Consider the following 15,546-nt stretch of genomic DNA (forward strand, 5'->3'; position numbering starts at 1 on the left):
TTTTTATTTGGTTTGTTTTATAATTTGCTCTCATTACTTGCACATTCCAGTGATTTTTAGGCTTTTAAGTGCTTCCTGAATGCAGCCTCCCAGGCACCTTTTGTGTTTTCAGGACTTTTAATAATCCATTTAGCAGTGTGGTGTTGCTTTCTTTGCTGTAGCAACAAATGACATAAATTTTGAAGAGAAATGTTTACCTTTAAACTCCCTGCAAAAAAAGTACTCCTGACACAACAATCTTCCCAGACTTCCATTGGCTTCACTGAACACAAGACTTAGGAACAAAGCTTTACACCTGCTTATGAGCTGACAAGTTGATGACACTTAGAGGAATAGCAGACAGTACGGTACAATGGCACTGCTGAAAAGCAACACCTAGAAACGTAGCACCTAAGTCTGGTAATCCTTTAAAAGAGTAAATGTTCCTCCCACCTCACTACCCTCTACACAATGGTTTTGATTGTTTCCAAAAGTGAACTGTAAAGTTAAAGTGAAAATTGAGTTAATGATTGAAATAAAGTGGTGAAAAGCCCAGAATGGAGAGAGGTATGTAGTTAAAAAAACCCACAAAAACACACACAAAAAAAGAAAAACCACAAAACCAGCACAACGCTTTTAACTGAAAGGCAAGACCCTACTGTTGGACCCCATTTTCATTGCTCTTTGGCCATTCATCCTTTGTTGGTTCCTTTACTGTTAGGTCTATTTTTCTTGCTGTGTGGCTCCCGGCATGCAGACTCAAATTCCTCACGGTAATACATTTCAGACTGTAGGTATACATTAGTTGGATCAGCAAAAAGTAAATACTTGGTGAGCAAAGGAAATGTGTATAGAAGAAGCTTACAGACTGTTAAACAGATCGGATCATTCTAGTTTAGTATCCTGTCTCTGACAAAATATCAGGGGCTGTAAATATGCAGTAATGGAAACTTTGCAGGCAGTTTAGTTATGTCAGAAAGTCTCTTCTGAAATACGGGTAATTGATCTTTCCCTGAAAGATGAAGTCTTTGCCCTTTTCTGAAAATATTTGCCAAATGACTGCAAGTTCGTAGCCATTTGCATGATTGATTTTTGCCTGTAAGAGCATTATAGTTTCTTTTAAAGATGCCAAGCTGCTTGCTTAAAAAAATGGGTTTTTATTGGGTTGAAATTAGTTGGCATTTAATGACATTCAGTGCTACTGTGAACAAATAGTAATATAACTTCCAACAGACTGGGTTACAATTCAGAGAACTAATATTCTGCAATGTAAACTCATCTTTATGTAACTTATTCTACAGTTTGTGTAGAGGACCTATTCTTAGATTGTACCGTAAAAGAGAAATTATATTAATTTAAGGTACAAATACAGGTACATAGCTACGTGGCATTGATAACCATACAGCTAAGTAACACCCAGGTAACAAATACAGTTATTTTAACTGGGGTCTGATCATACCCAAAACTAATGCTATAGTCTTAAATTCAGGATTAAAAATCACTAAGAGAAAAATCATGTAGCTAATAAAATTAATTAAAAAGAACCAGAAATTAAAATATTTAAATGTGGCGGTATGCTTTGACCTCCAGTTTATGTCTACCAGGTGGTTTCACTGAGTAGTCCTCAAAAATTCAAGATATTCCTTTTGCGCTGCTACATCCGAAGAAAATGCTTGTGTGTGTGTGTGTGTGTGATTTGGTCCAGTGCCTCTTCGTTGTGCATCAGCTTCTGGTCATGTTCAGTAGGTTTTTTCTTTCATGTTTTCATCTTTCATCATCTACCTGAGCTGATAAGTCAGATTACGCTGTGAAGGCCTTAGGAAGTAGTGCTCACACTTGCAGTACCTGTGACTTAAATGTGAATAACACTCTGCTTTTACACTCTTACATTGTTTTGCCACTACAGGTGTTGCTTTCTTCCTTGCTGTATTTTAAGATTTACTTTAAGGATTATTATGGTACATTGCTGTTGTCACGTACGTGCAAATAGGAAAGCAGAACGTCAGGGATGTGGTTTCACTGGGTCACAATTTGCATTAACTCATATGGGAACTATCCAGTAATAACTTGTACAATAGGGGTCGTTCCCTCCATAGCACTTGCCAGCTGAGGGAAGGCTGGCATCAGCCCCTCCACAGTACAGGGCTTGCCTCAGCCTACTGCTGAAACCCCACTGTGCTTCTTGTATCTGGAGATGAAGTGACCAGGAAAAAAAAAAATAATATTGTTGCCTCTTTATTCTTCCTCATTTTCTTCCTCAGCCTTTTTGCCTTGTTGCTTGTCTTTGTTAACAATGTAGATTCAGAAACGGCTTTAGTGAGCCAGATCTCTTCTGCACTGTGTCTTAAATGAACACTTCTTACGGGATACCTTGCACCAGCTGCTTTTCTCAACTGCTGCCTGATGGTTCTACCTTAATCAGTCTGTTGAGAGGGAAAAGTTCCTTCTCTGCTCCAGAGGAAACAACTAGGACAATGGTCACCCCAGACCAGAACCACCGTGAAACCTTTGTGTAATCCTTTGGAGGATGGTGACAGCTCCTCCAGACATGAGAAAGTATCCTAGGCCAAAGGAGTATAATTTATTTAGCTTTGCTTGGATGTGTCAGTATCGCTGATTCACATATCCAGAGCGATATGGTTATTTATTACAATCTTTCCATCAATTCCAACGGCTGCCACCTTTGCATTTAAACTCGATCCTTAAAGAAAACGCTACCCATTTTTCTCTGCTAATCTAAACAAAGATAATGTCACTGATGTGAGGAGAATGTATTGGGATAAGTCAGGAGTTTAATCATAAATGTCTAACATTTGAAAAATGCATGTAAAGACCTTTTCCATCTGACACTTCATCAACTCAGTTTTTGAAGTCTTTCAATTTACTTTCACGGGATTCTGTTGTAATTGACTCTAAGAATATGAAAGCCCCCGTGAACATTTTTCTCCTCCAAAGGCTGGATTTCTTCCACTCATAGTTGTGCTGGCTTTTGATGATATTAGGGAATCTCATGTTCATGAATGTGGAGAGAGCTCCTGTACACTGAATGATGGAAGAATGCTCTTCAGAGCAACCCCAAAGGGGTAAGATGAAACTGCATCACAAAACATTTAAAATGTTAGGGGTTTCTATAATACCCAAGTATTTTAGAACATTTTTACTCTATAATTTTCAAAGAATAGAAACTGAAACCTAAGTTTGGCTTGACAGCAAAAATAGAAGCAGCACGTGACAATACTCCCAGTCAGACCTGTAGATTCATTTACTGGTTATTTTTGGAGTATACTTTTGTAAATGCACCTGTATAAAAATTAATCTATACCGAATCATGTTCTTAGAGCGTGGGTTAATATTATATGCACATGAAATCCGGTAAGGCATCTGTGTGGTTTCTGTCTAGATACCCAAATAATTCCCTCTGGGTTTAAAGCAAATTACTTCTTATTTTGTTTGATAACTCTGACCTTGACCCTGCATGAATTGCAGCTATAAAAGTGAGTCATATCACGGGAGCAGGCAGATTACAAGGCTTGAGACAATCAATAAACTGAAGAAACAGTAAAACTTTTAACAATACGTAGTACACAACAGTTACGCTACCTCCATATGTAATTACAACTTCTTACTGTTGTAATAATTGCCCAGAAAGCCTTCATTGCACTAGACAGTGAATACAAGGTATGTTAATAGAAAGATCTGGAGACAAGCTGGCTTTAACATGGGTCATTTTGCTATTTCTTACAGCACTGAGGCTAGCAGCTTGCGTGTCAGATCACTGCTATTGAAATTCATTCCACCACTGTATTTTGTGTCAGCTGGCACCTCTTATTTCCTATTTCTTCAAGTTCAACTGGCCAAGGGCTATTTAACATTTGAAGCTCCTATGTTAGTCTTTTTAAGAGTGAAAAACAGTTTTCTCTTAATGTGTTGCATGACATTGCTTTACGCACGCTCATTTTGTATTTGCCCAGTTTAGCACAGAGCTGTCCATGTGCCTACGTAACAGCTAGCTGGCATGCACGGGCGTGATACCCACACTAACACAAAATTAAAAGCATTAAACTCTGAGAAAGAGAACCTACGTGTTCATGCAAAGTATGCAGATTATGGTAGATTGCAGCTAACACCAACGCATCTAGGGAACTGTAAATACCTCAGGCCAAGTTTTTGAGAGAAAGTTTGAACCTGTTTAAAATTGTCATTTTAAAATGACAGAAGAAAGCACATGCAAATTAAAAATGCGTTAGAAAGGTCTTGCTAAAAGTTTGCTTTTTTTTTTTTTCTCCTGAGTGGCCTGTAAGAATACAATGGTCAGAGACAAAAAAAACCACAAGGTCAGCTCTGACCTTTATATATTTTATATTTTTTTTATATTATGTTTTTAATGTATTATCTAAATTCATATTTTAATCTGAAATGTATTCACAGAGACATAACTTTAAATATGTGTAACAGAATTTGGGTTCACATAAACTCCAATTATGGGGTGAGCTGTGGCTGAGGAATACATTGTACCTGATATGTGATGGTAGCAAAAATACCTCTAACCTACATTTCCTGACCTTTTATTTTCAAAGGGCTGGAGCCTGACTGTGCAGAATGGCTATTCAAACACTATTTTTTTGTCATCAGATAAATTCTATCTGCTAAAATAGCTCCATCCTGCTTGTGACGTAATTTAACACCTAATCCTATGCCACCTCAGATGAAAAATGGTATTGTTATGTCAGCAGAGCATTTGGTTACATCAGATGAAAAAAAAAAAATAAAATCCCAAACCATAAGCAAACATATAAAGGGACCAGGATGTCACCTAATGTTTTAGAGAAGAATGAGAATTAAAATAGGAAGAATAATAGTAATAATAATAATAATACCAAACAAACACACACACACACCCAAAAAAAAAAACAAAAAAACAAAAACCAAAAAAAACACAAACAAGCAAAGGAGAATCTTGAAGAATACTTTTCAGATGTAGTGTTAACTACAATCCCTGATAACCACATGTTTCCAGAAGATATAAACAAGAAGTGATTTGGCAAATTTCTTCCTCGTGCCCAGCTAACATACCTTCATTTCAAGTTGTGAAAATCTCAAATTCACCTTCCAACAAAACTATAATTTAAATCAGTTATGGCCATATTATTTTGCTACTTTGCTACCCCTGTTATGAGGGACTTTGTTCCTGAAAGAGGACTAAAGCAAAACCCACCCATTGAATTAGGTAAATATAAGGGCCTGGAATAACAGTTTGAATTGAGGTTGAGGTGACAATCTAATATGTGAAGGTTTTATTCATTGCTAACTCCACGAGTTCATCAGTCCTCTAAGAATTTTAGTTTTTCTGAAATATTTAAGTGCAAGGTTATATTCATAATACCTACTGAATTTAACAATCTGTACCATAGTATATGCTCTGGTTCATTTACTGGGCCTGCTGCCTTCAGTATGTGGCATAAAGTATAAAATATGTAAATTGTGCATTTGCATTACTAATAGATGCGTACAACTAATTGTATTGATCATTGTTGATGAACATTGAAGCTGTCAAGTATTCCTGGTATGGTGGGGTGGGGATCAAAACTCTCAGGCACAAGGCAGACCATCCTGTCAAAACCCAATTTACTATTCTTCGCGTTGGATGCTTTTTGGTGGGTTTTTGCTGGAGGGAAAAAAACATTACCTCAAAGGTAGAGGGATTTTTTTGTTGTTGAAGCTGTTGATTTTCATCTAGTTGGAGCAATAAAACACTTTTCTGCTTAATATGAATTTATAGGAGACAAGGGACTAGAGATGAGGGAGATGACTTAGGATTCAAAACATTGCAAATGTTTGGCAGGTTTTTTTTAGAGGAAAGGAAAAATCTCTGGAGACCTTTGTTTTCTAAGGAACTATATTGCAAAATCCATAGTTACACAATATAAATTGGCAAATGAAAGAAGGTATTAATGATTCTGGCAGTAGATTTAAGCTGGCATGTTATCTCAACTTTCTTTTTAATACAAGAAAGATATTTTTCTTCTTTATAAAAAAAAAAAAGGGGAGGGGGGGCAGGAGGACCCTAAGAAATTTCTCACCAGCACATTTGAGTACTAGGTGTTTTGAATGAAACTATGTTTTTATATTTTCTCTACTTTTAATTATGCAGTGTAAGGGACAGCACTGAGGAGAGGCAATGATACCTTAAAAAAAAAAAAAAAAACAGTGAAGAAAATGATGTTACAGTTACCTATAACTATAAAAGTTATACATATGCTTTCTACATATGGATATATAGAGAGAACTATATATAACTATAGTTATATAGAACTGTAGAAGAAAGTGAAGTTATAGCACAGAGAGGACCCTCAACAAAATATGTCAATAGAAAATGAGAGGCTTTGTAGGATGCTGCGCATATTAACTTTCCTTACAATCTGGTGCTACCTCAATAACCAGGATGCTGGTTCTGTTTCGCTTTATATAATTTTGTGTGACTTTGTTGAACTGCTCGGTATTCTGTCTTAAGACTAACTTTCATTAATGCTTTCAGATGTTGAAAACACACAGACAATACATACAAAGCCTTTTCCTCTTTATAAAATGAAACAAGAATTAATATGACAATTCATATGATTAGCTTTTCCAGGAAGCAAGTGTCATTATCTATATATTGTATTCTTCTCCCTTATGTAGCCATCACTTCAGGATCAACACCCTGAACAGGTTTATATGCCTGCCAACTCAGTTTGTTTTTAAATATAACTCATGTCAGATTTAAAGTAGTAAGAGGCACATATGGTCTTTTCTGCCCTTTTTACTTTCTTTTGCTACACGATGCTTAGTTTGAAATTGCACTTGTGACTTTAATCAGGCTAAAATGTACCTTAGCAGCCCCTGCCTGGCTCAGAACTGCTTTTGAAAGCCAAATGCTTCACAAAACTAACACAGCACCACCACTAACACTACCTGTTCTTAATTTCAAATGTACATAATTGATGCTTCATAATTTATAAAGGCAAACCCAAGTAGTGAAGAATATCCAGGTTCAAAGTTCCACCAAAATACATAATTCATTAAATGGTACCAAATGCCTCTTGCAGAATTGTAGAAACGTTCTTTTTTCTGCTTCTATATCCACATTGAAACTGATCTTTACTCTTGCAGGTGGTTTAGTTTGCTGTATGGGGAAACCAGATGCAGGTGTGCTCATGTGTGTTCACTGTTTCTCAGGAAGGTCAGCCAGGGCATGTCTTTACCGATGGTTGCTTTGCTATTTGTTTGGCCACTGAAGCCTGATCAAATGGTGCTGGGATACAACTACTGCTGTCTATTGCTTAGTGTTGGTGATTTGTCTCATTAGTGTTTGTGTTTTGTTGGTGGGTTTTTTTAAGCAAAAGAAGTATTTTTGTAGCTGCCAGCTGCTTTATGTCTTCTGCCTCTTTTTCTGCTTGATCTACTGCATACATTCACATACATATATGCATGTGTACAAACATGCCTTGTACATATTTATAAACTGACCAATGCATTGCACTCGGCAGACCAATCTGAATCATTGTCTGCAACTACTTGCTAACTGGCTTCAGAACGGAATGAAAAAAGACTGAATAATCCATAGCTGCTCTTTAAATATTCCTGACGGATCAGATCTATTAGCTAGAAATGCTGTCAATGAGCCATTTGCAATGTGAACGGCTTCTTTTCTTTCTCATATGATTAAATCTGGTTTGGCTGTTAGCGCATCCATTCCTTCCTTCCTTCCCTCCAAATAGAAAAATAATTTACATAGTCTCATAGTTGTACACAAGGGAGCACACAGAAAAGTCCAGTGATTCATTCATCAAGTTTCCACATTTGAGTAAGCAGTGAGTTCAGTCATGTCAGTCTGCAGTGATTTTTCTGAATTACACAAACACTTGAACCAAGGAAACTAGAAGAGAAGAAAAGGAACTAACCATCTTTCTTGATCTTCGTTCCTTACTTTTCAGGGATCAGCAACTCTTACATTGTTTTGGGAGAGCTGATGCTGTTTAATTCTCCTTCAGGTCCAGCATGAGGGATATGAAACTCAGTCTGAAATCTGTTTGAAGAATTCTGGCTTTTGCCATGTCAGGATAAGACAGTGGTATGAACATCACCACCGTATTTTCAATCATGCTTGAAAAGTCAGGCTGTTTGAAGCAAAGCCAGTGACCTCCTTTACCTCTTTTAATCCCTGAATGTAACTCGCACGCCTTTCCTTTCCTCTTCCATGACTGCTACCTCTTCTCTAATGCACATTCTTTTAAGACACTTGCTAAGGGTTTGGTAGAGTAAGAACCTTTTCACTTCAAAAATGGACACTAAACAAGCTTTGCAATACCTGTTTGGTCATAAATGTTTATTTTGCAGACAGGTGAACTGGAAACCAGAGAGGTCAGATGGTTTTCCCAAGATTGTATAATACAGAAATTAATTTGAGTATAGGAACAAAATCCTTTTGAACTCTAATCCCTTATTTGATTCCAAATATCTGTGTGCCTGCATATATAGTCAGGAACAGTATCAATGGCATATGCAGATGTTTTGCTTCAAAATCTGCTGAAGGATCAACAGGAAAATTTGAATGGGATGCCCCACTGCAAAGCACCAGAGAAAAGGTATTTGCTGCCTGGCTGAAGTCTGTAAGGATGATATCCAGCCTTGGGGTTATGGTGATGTCATCGAAATTTCTCTTTGTATTTAAAATGCATGTCCCCTCTTGGAATCAGCTTTGAGATATGTCTAGTTTGACATACGTAAACATTTCCAAATCAGATATTTAAAGAGCATGGTAATATAGAGGATTTATTGCTGTGCATGTTTTATTATTTATGCATTTGGATTCACTTTATGTGCTTCATCTTTCATGGACGAATGATGCCACTTTGTCTTGTACTACAAAAATGACAGCATCAAACATATAGCAAGCAGGTTTCCATATGTCTTTTAAACGTACTCTAAGAGACTTAAGTGCAAAATAAAGGTAGACCTCTCTGACTGGAAAAAATACAGCAACTGTCTTGACTGTTTGGTCTGCATATATAGAAAAAATATTTGATTCAGAGAAATTTGTGCCCCGATGTCTTATGTATTGCACCTGATGTCTTGTGTGTTTTTACCAGGCATGAGAAAGGTGTGAGGTATTAACGATGACAATGTGCTGCGCTTTCACATTTCACAAACAGCTTACGTCCCTCACCTCCCAAAGTAACTGCCAGGGAGGCAAGCAACCTGGCTGAACATCACTCTTCTTTCTATAAACCTAGAAATTAAGTTACAGCTGTTAGACACATCTGTATGCATGTGTGAGGTTGTACTGGTTATACAACCGGGTCTTCAGGGAGATTCTCAGTTACCGGAGAAAAAACCATTAGCCATCTCCGTCTACTCCCAGAGGAGGGCTGGAATAATTGAAGACTAATGGAAGCTTTTGCACCTCCAGTAAATGTTGCAGTTGATCACTTTCTTGGAGCATTCTCCTGTACAGTATGGATTTCATTTTGTCTTGGCTTCCTGTTTCTTGAGATGTTTTCCTGTGAGGGAATTCTAGCTCGTTACCTCAATTTCAAAGCATTGTTTAGGATGGCCATTCACTATCAAATGCTTTTCACATTATTGTCATTTGCACATTGGTTTGAAAACACATTTCTCAAAACAAGGCTTCTTGTTTGAACTTCCGATCTTTCAATGTTCTGTAAATCATTAATGGCCTTCATTCAAAGACCTTCTTTAAAAATAAGCCAGCGAGTCAGCTTATGCCTCCAGATTTCTCTCTTTTCCTGTATTGCTCACGTTCCTTCAAAAATGTTGCAGGTTCATTCTGAAAAATCAAATGAGCCTTTTATATGACTTCCCCATTAGCCAGTTCCAGAGCTGTGAGTCTGCGGGAAGGGGCTGGGAGGAAAACCAAAAGACCTCCCTGACATGTTTGCAGTCTTGCAAAAGATTGAAAATATGTGAAAGTAGGCAGAAAAAATTATAGTGCAGCTGACTGATGAATGTGAGGGATATCTTTTTTGAGTGATTCCGTGGGATCACAGGATAGTTGATAAATATTTTTCCCCGTATAAAACTGTGGGGAAAATATGAATAGGTAAGTAAAATGGAACATTTTAGTTTAATCAGTACTATCACTCTTCCATAAATCACTTGGAAAAAAAACCCAAAACAACAACAACAACAAAAGAGAAAAGAAAAAAACACCAAAAACCAGCAAAACCCAGTCACAAAAAAGACACCCTATTAACCAAGTACTGACTTGCAGAACAGAGGGTAGGCTGGCTGAGAGAGCTGAAGAGATGGTACACTCAGGTAAGGTGGCATTTGAGTATCAGACCAGTGAGTTAAACAGCAACAATGGTTTTGTCCCTTATATTTTTCTGTGCTGCATCTTTGTTGCTCAACAGCTTCATTTTGCTTCAGCAGATGGAGAAATGAATGACAAATTAAAAGAAAATGTGTGTAGAATTTGATTGGTAAACTGATGTTAAATGTTTCAGCTGTAGGCTTAAGTAGAAATACATGATAATAGAAATAAATAGAAATAAACAGAAATATGATAATTTATGTAGATATTTATTTTTCATTTTGGATAAAACAACTAGAGTGTTGCATCCTGAGAACTAGGACAAACAGTTTCACAGAGCCTTTGTAAGATTGACCCTTCTGAGTGGCTGAATTTTTGTATATTATCTTTACCGTTAAATACTTTAAATTATAACAACTATCAAAGCACTCTTTCTCCAGATACAGTAGTTCATGAATGAAGATACAACTTCTGTAACTAAAATTACATTTCCACCCATTTAACTGGAATTGCATTTTTTCACCATAATTGAAGTGAATAAAACTGTGATTTGTTTCATAGAAAACTTATCACAGTAGTTGACCAGTAGTAATAGATCAGTGAGCAATGCATCTATAACTACATTTCAAGAGACAGCTTTCCATAAAATAACCAATTCTTCATGGGCTTCCATGTTGAGCTTTAGATGAGAAAACTGTTCTTGAAAGCTCTAGTATTTACAAAACATTAATTAAAAAAAACAAAACAAAACAAAGAAAATGGGATAAGAGTTCATCAAGCAATTAATTTTTGAATTAATTTTTCTGAGGTTTCCTATAACATTCCTGCATATTTTTATATTTGAAACAAAATAGAAGCAATTCAAAATCAGAAAGCTGTTGAATGTAATTGCAGTCACAGTCTTCACTCAGTTTGGGAAATACGACCTTTGCATTTCAGCAGCAGTTCTTATGCGAGGTGTAGTTTTTGTGTTTAATATGGCATTGTACTTTTGTTGAGCTCAGAAGGGCTTGTTGGATTGTTCTGGTAGAGTATTGCTGGGCACCTGCTTTCTACCACCGTTGCTCCTGGCCCAGTTTTCTGTTGGTCACTTCTTGTTTAGTACACAGCAGGTTTGAGCTTTAACATCTCTGTGGAGGCTTCGACCTAACTTACCTACCTTCTTGTGTTGTTGTGTAGATCGAACAGAACGTGAAGAAGTCTGTTTACAGTCCTTTATGGGCTTTGACTTTGTGTTTTCAAAACAGCTTTAAGCACAACAGAAAAGCAGTATATGGGCAGGTGTGGATGTCTGGATTTGCCGGGCAGTGGATGGTGTGTTCATTTTAGCTTTTGAAATGGAAAATACTTTGGTCAAAACCAGAATCTATGATAAATGCCAGATACCAGCTTCGCTGAAGGATCATCTTATATTGTGCGTCTGCCTGTATACAAAGAGCTCAGAACTGTTAGGCTTTTATATTCTTTTATTTTAGATCTGCTAACAAGAGTAATGAAATACAATGTCAGTGTTAAGTAAGAAAAAAATGCAGCAGTGGGTACTGAAACATTTGCTGGTTTTGTTTTCTTTGACAGCTTTTTGGAAACCGCAGCCTATTTCTGTATGAAACCAAAAATGGGAGAGAAAGAGGTGTCCCCACATTCTTTCTTCAGTATTTGGCACGAATTCAGTTCTGACTTCAAAGACTTCTGGAAAAAGGAAAACAAACTTATTCTTCAAGAAAGGTACATTTGTTTGTTTGTTCAAAGGCTTTTCTTAGAGAATGTTATTGGGAGCAACCACACAGAAACCAGTCAGCCTCACTTCATTAGTGAACTATCGAATGCCTTTCAGAGTTTTGTCTGTCTTTTGGGGCTTTTTTCCAACAAATTTCCCACTCGTACCCGCCAATTGTCATAATCTTTGAATGGGACGTTAATATCACATTATGCTAAAAGTTTTTTGGGTCCATGACCTGAACAACTTTTTTGGCAGTTCATATAACAACTTTGCTACTATGAATCCAAGGAATGGGAGACTTTTTTCAGGTCTGAAAGTTGATTAAAGATTTCCTATTAGCATATTTAGTGAAAACAAGTCAAGGTATCGAGACATGACATATTGTAAATATTTGTCCAATGAAGCTGGGAAAAAGGAAAGGGAAGCAGGAAAACAGAAGGAACAAGTCAGTTGACCCTGTGTTAAGAAAAGATTCAGACTGAATCACGTTGTAAATCTCAGCCCATGGACATGACTACATGTGGTATATATGGCATAAGGAAATGAGACAGTAGTTTTGAAAAATTAGCCATAGTGCCTGGCTCATGTATTAGAAGAGCTATGAAGTTTGCTTTCCTCTGCAAGCAGGTCTTGCATTGTGGTCACCCTCTGTTTATAAAAATTATGCCAAGAACTAATTAGTTGTTTAGAAAGTAATAAATGCCATATAAGGACAAATTAAACAAATACAAACATGGAAACTGTAAACACTGTTGTATAATCTTGCATCTGTTAGCAACTTGAGTGACCTTGGTGTACAGATAATGAAGCTACTTCTGAGCCTGCATAGGTTTGAAGCTTTATGTTCATTAAGTTATTGATTTGAGTACATTTGTAGGTAAATGGACAAGAACAGGCCTCTTTTTCAAGAGTGCTCACTCTATGCAATTGTCACAGACATCAGATTACTGGTTAAGGAAGTTATTGAAAACTTTCCTTAGGTGGCTATATGATTAATGCTCCGTATACTGTATATGTTTAGTATAAGTGGATACATTTTGGAACGAGCAGTCTCACAGTTAAGAAAACTGCATTCTTCCTCTATTGCAAGAGCGTGGTGCAAATGTTAGCACAGTACAGCAGCTCTCCAGGGATCTATTTCATTTTACTGACTATCTGACTTAATTTTATGTAATTAAGTATGTCTCTTTGGAATTGAGTTGACATTTAAATACTATGGTTTCCTATGAAGGGATTTAGCTGCCAACCTAATACAGGTTAATTTAATCCTGTATTTTTTTATAGAACAGGATATAAGAAAAATATCCTTTCATTTCCAAAATGCTAGGCTATTTTTCTAAAAACAAACAAACAAAATTACTCCAGAGGGTTCATGTTGCAAAATATTTTTCTTTAAAAGGCATTAACTAAATAAGCACAAAACCTCTTCCTCCTGCTTTTCCTATACATCTGAAGCTGAAGAGAAGAATGGGTTTGCGATACAATCATTTAATTCTCTTTCAGTTCAGCGCATGTGTATGCTAAGAGGAAGTGTTGAAGCAGCAGAGGAAAAAAAGTGGCTGCCAGACGGCCCTTCCCAGGACAAGGGTGTTTTTAGCCAGAAAGGAACTGAACATGTACAACCTACAAAATGGCTCTAGGTGCAGAATGTGACAGGGGAGGGAAAGGACAATGACAAAGGACCTGCAGTGGGAGAGGGAACACAGAGACCCCCAGGAAGAACAGCAAAGAGACCCAAACTCAGACTTGGAGCTGATGGGTTGAAGGAGACATTCCCAGGGGGACAGACAGGACCCCGTAACCACAGTCCAGGAAGTCACTAGAGATTAAGACTGAAAATCATCCATCCCAAAAAACATGGGTAGATTTTTGTTTTGAATTTTAAATGTTACTTGTCTCATCAAGTTTAAACCTTCCTCTCTAGGTTTTGTTTGTTCAGCTGAGGCAGGGTTTAGGCTTTGGAAACCTTTGGTGTCTTGGTTTGTGCTCACCTCTCAGGAAGGTTTGGCACAGTGCTGTTTCAGATCTGACAAAGTCAAACTCTCTGCATTGCCTTTTAGGAATTAAAGTATTTTGGCCAAGTTGGCAGTAAGTGTAACAATTTTCTAAGAAAGACAAATTATCTTCCCCAAAATGAAGAATCTTTGGTAAAACAACTGTCTTATCAAGCCTTTACACAGAAAATATTTTGCTTCCAGTCATAGTTCAACCTAGTATCTGAAGTTGTCCTTCAGGCTTTTTTTCTTGTTTTTCTACATTTCCCCTTTTCTTAGTGCAAGACAAGATGCTGTGATGTGAAAGTGTCTTGGTATCGAGAAATCAGAGAAACATCTTGATGTAAAAATAGGTGTTGCCCAAAAGTATAAGAATGTACAACATGATGGTTTCCAGAATCTCAATCTAGATCAACAGATCCGTAGGTGACAGAAACCTGAAATCTGCCTATTGCCACTGAAATAAAAAATATTATTTCAAGAAACCAGATCTTCCCCTCTAGCTGATGTTCTTGAAAGTTTTCCTGTTGCTAAAGTTGAAGAGTAGGCTAGAATGTTAGTGGTCGAAGTAACTTTCTGTATTTTTTCTTTGGTAGCAAAATCAAGTGACAGATACAGTGGGAGTTTTCTTTGTAAAGGATTGCAGCATGCCACCTTTGGTGAATTATTTACTAGGTTGCTGCCTCATGAACTATACCTTAATTATCATAATTAATTTATTAAATGTATAACTGTATTCCCTTTTCTTTTTTAGTTTGATCATCTTTCTTTCTCACCCCTTGGTGGTTTTAGAGGGTTTTTTTGCATCTTCTCCCTCCACTTCAGTGTTTAGTTTAATAAACTTTTATGCTGTGGGCAATGTTTCTAGAATATTTTATATCCCATTTTCCATATGGACTGTTAATAGAGGCTGTTCTTTATTTAGTCTCTGCAAATATGAGTCACACTGTTTTACAATAATTTACCCAAGGGCTTTTCATAGATGGTATTTCCTAACGTAGTACTACTTTTTGTTACCAATAGATTAAAAGTGTATGTTTTAAAGAAAGCAGTCAGCCAGTTCTTATTTTAAACACTTTTCACTTGGCATTTCAACTTGTATATTGGTTTGCCAGGCATTTATATGCAAAAGATAAACACTGAAGTGTCAGACTTCGTATTTCCTTACAAGAAGATGAAGAAATAAAAAAAAAAGAAAAATGGTGCAACGTTAAAAACAAATTAATTTTTCTGAAGTTTTCTACTGCTTTCACTCAGTTCTCTCACTTGAAATAAAGCAGAACTGGAAAATGCCAGCTGTAGAGAAAATTATGCATGACAAACTGTTAAATACAGTAGCAATAAAAAGAAAAATGCACCTGAAAATTACAGTGAAAGCACAGGTCTGCCAAAAGGTTTTCTGAACGGTACTATTTTTGTGGTCACACTGTAGTCAGGGCCAATAGAAATTGTTATCTGGGGTTTTTTTAAAGTTCTAAAATTTTGTGCAGGTTGAAATTTCTGAAGCTATGGCTATCCTTTTAAGTGTATGTATCCTTTTA

General features: G+C 36.8%; 1 protein-coding gene across 1 annotated transcript in view; it reads left to right on the forward strand.

Moving 5' to 3' along the window:
* The window catches only part of FMN2 (formin 2), a 165,634-nt gene that overhangs the window by 135,341 nt on the left and 14,747 nt on the right, over positions 1-15,546 (forward strand). The window contains 1 exon segment of the mRNA XM_040599133.1: positions 11,867-12,016. Coding sequence (XP_040455067.1) covers positions 11,867-12,016 — 150 coding nt within the window.

The sequence above is a fragment of the Falco naumanni genome, chromosome 6 (genome assembly GCF_017639655.2).
Source record: "Falco naumanni isolate bFalNau1 chromosome 6, bFalNau1.pat, whole genome shotgun sequence".
NCBI classification, from domain to species: Eukaryota; Metazoa; Chordata; class Aves; order Falconiformes; family Falconidae; genus Falco; species Falco naumanni.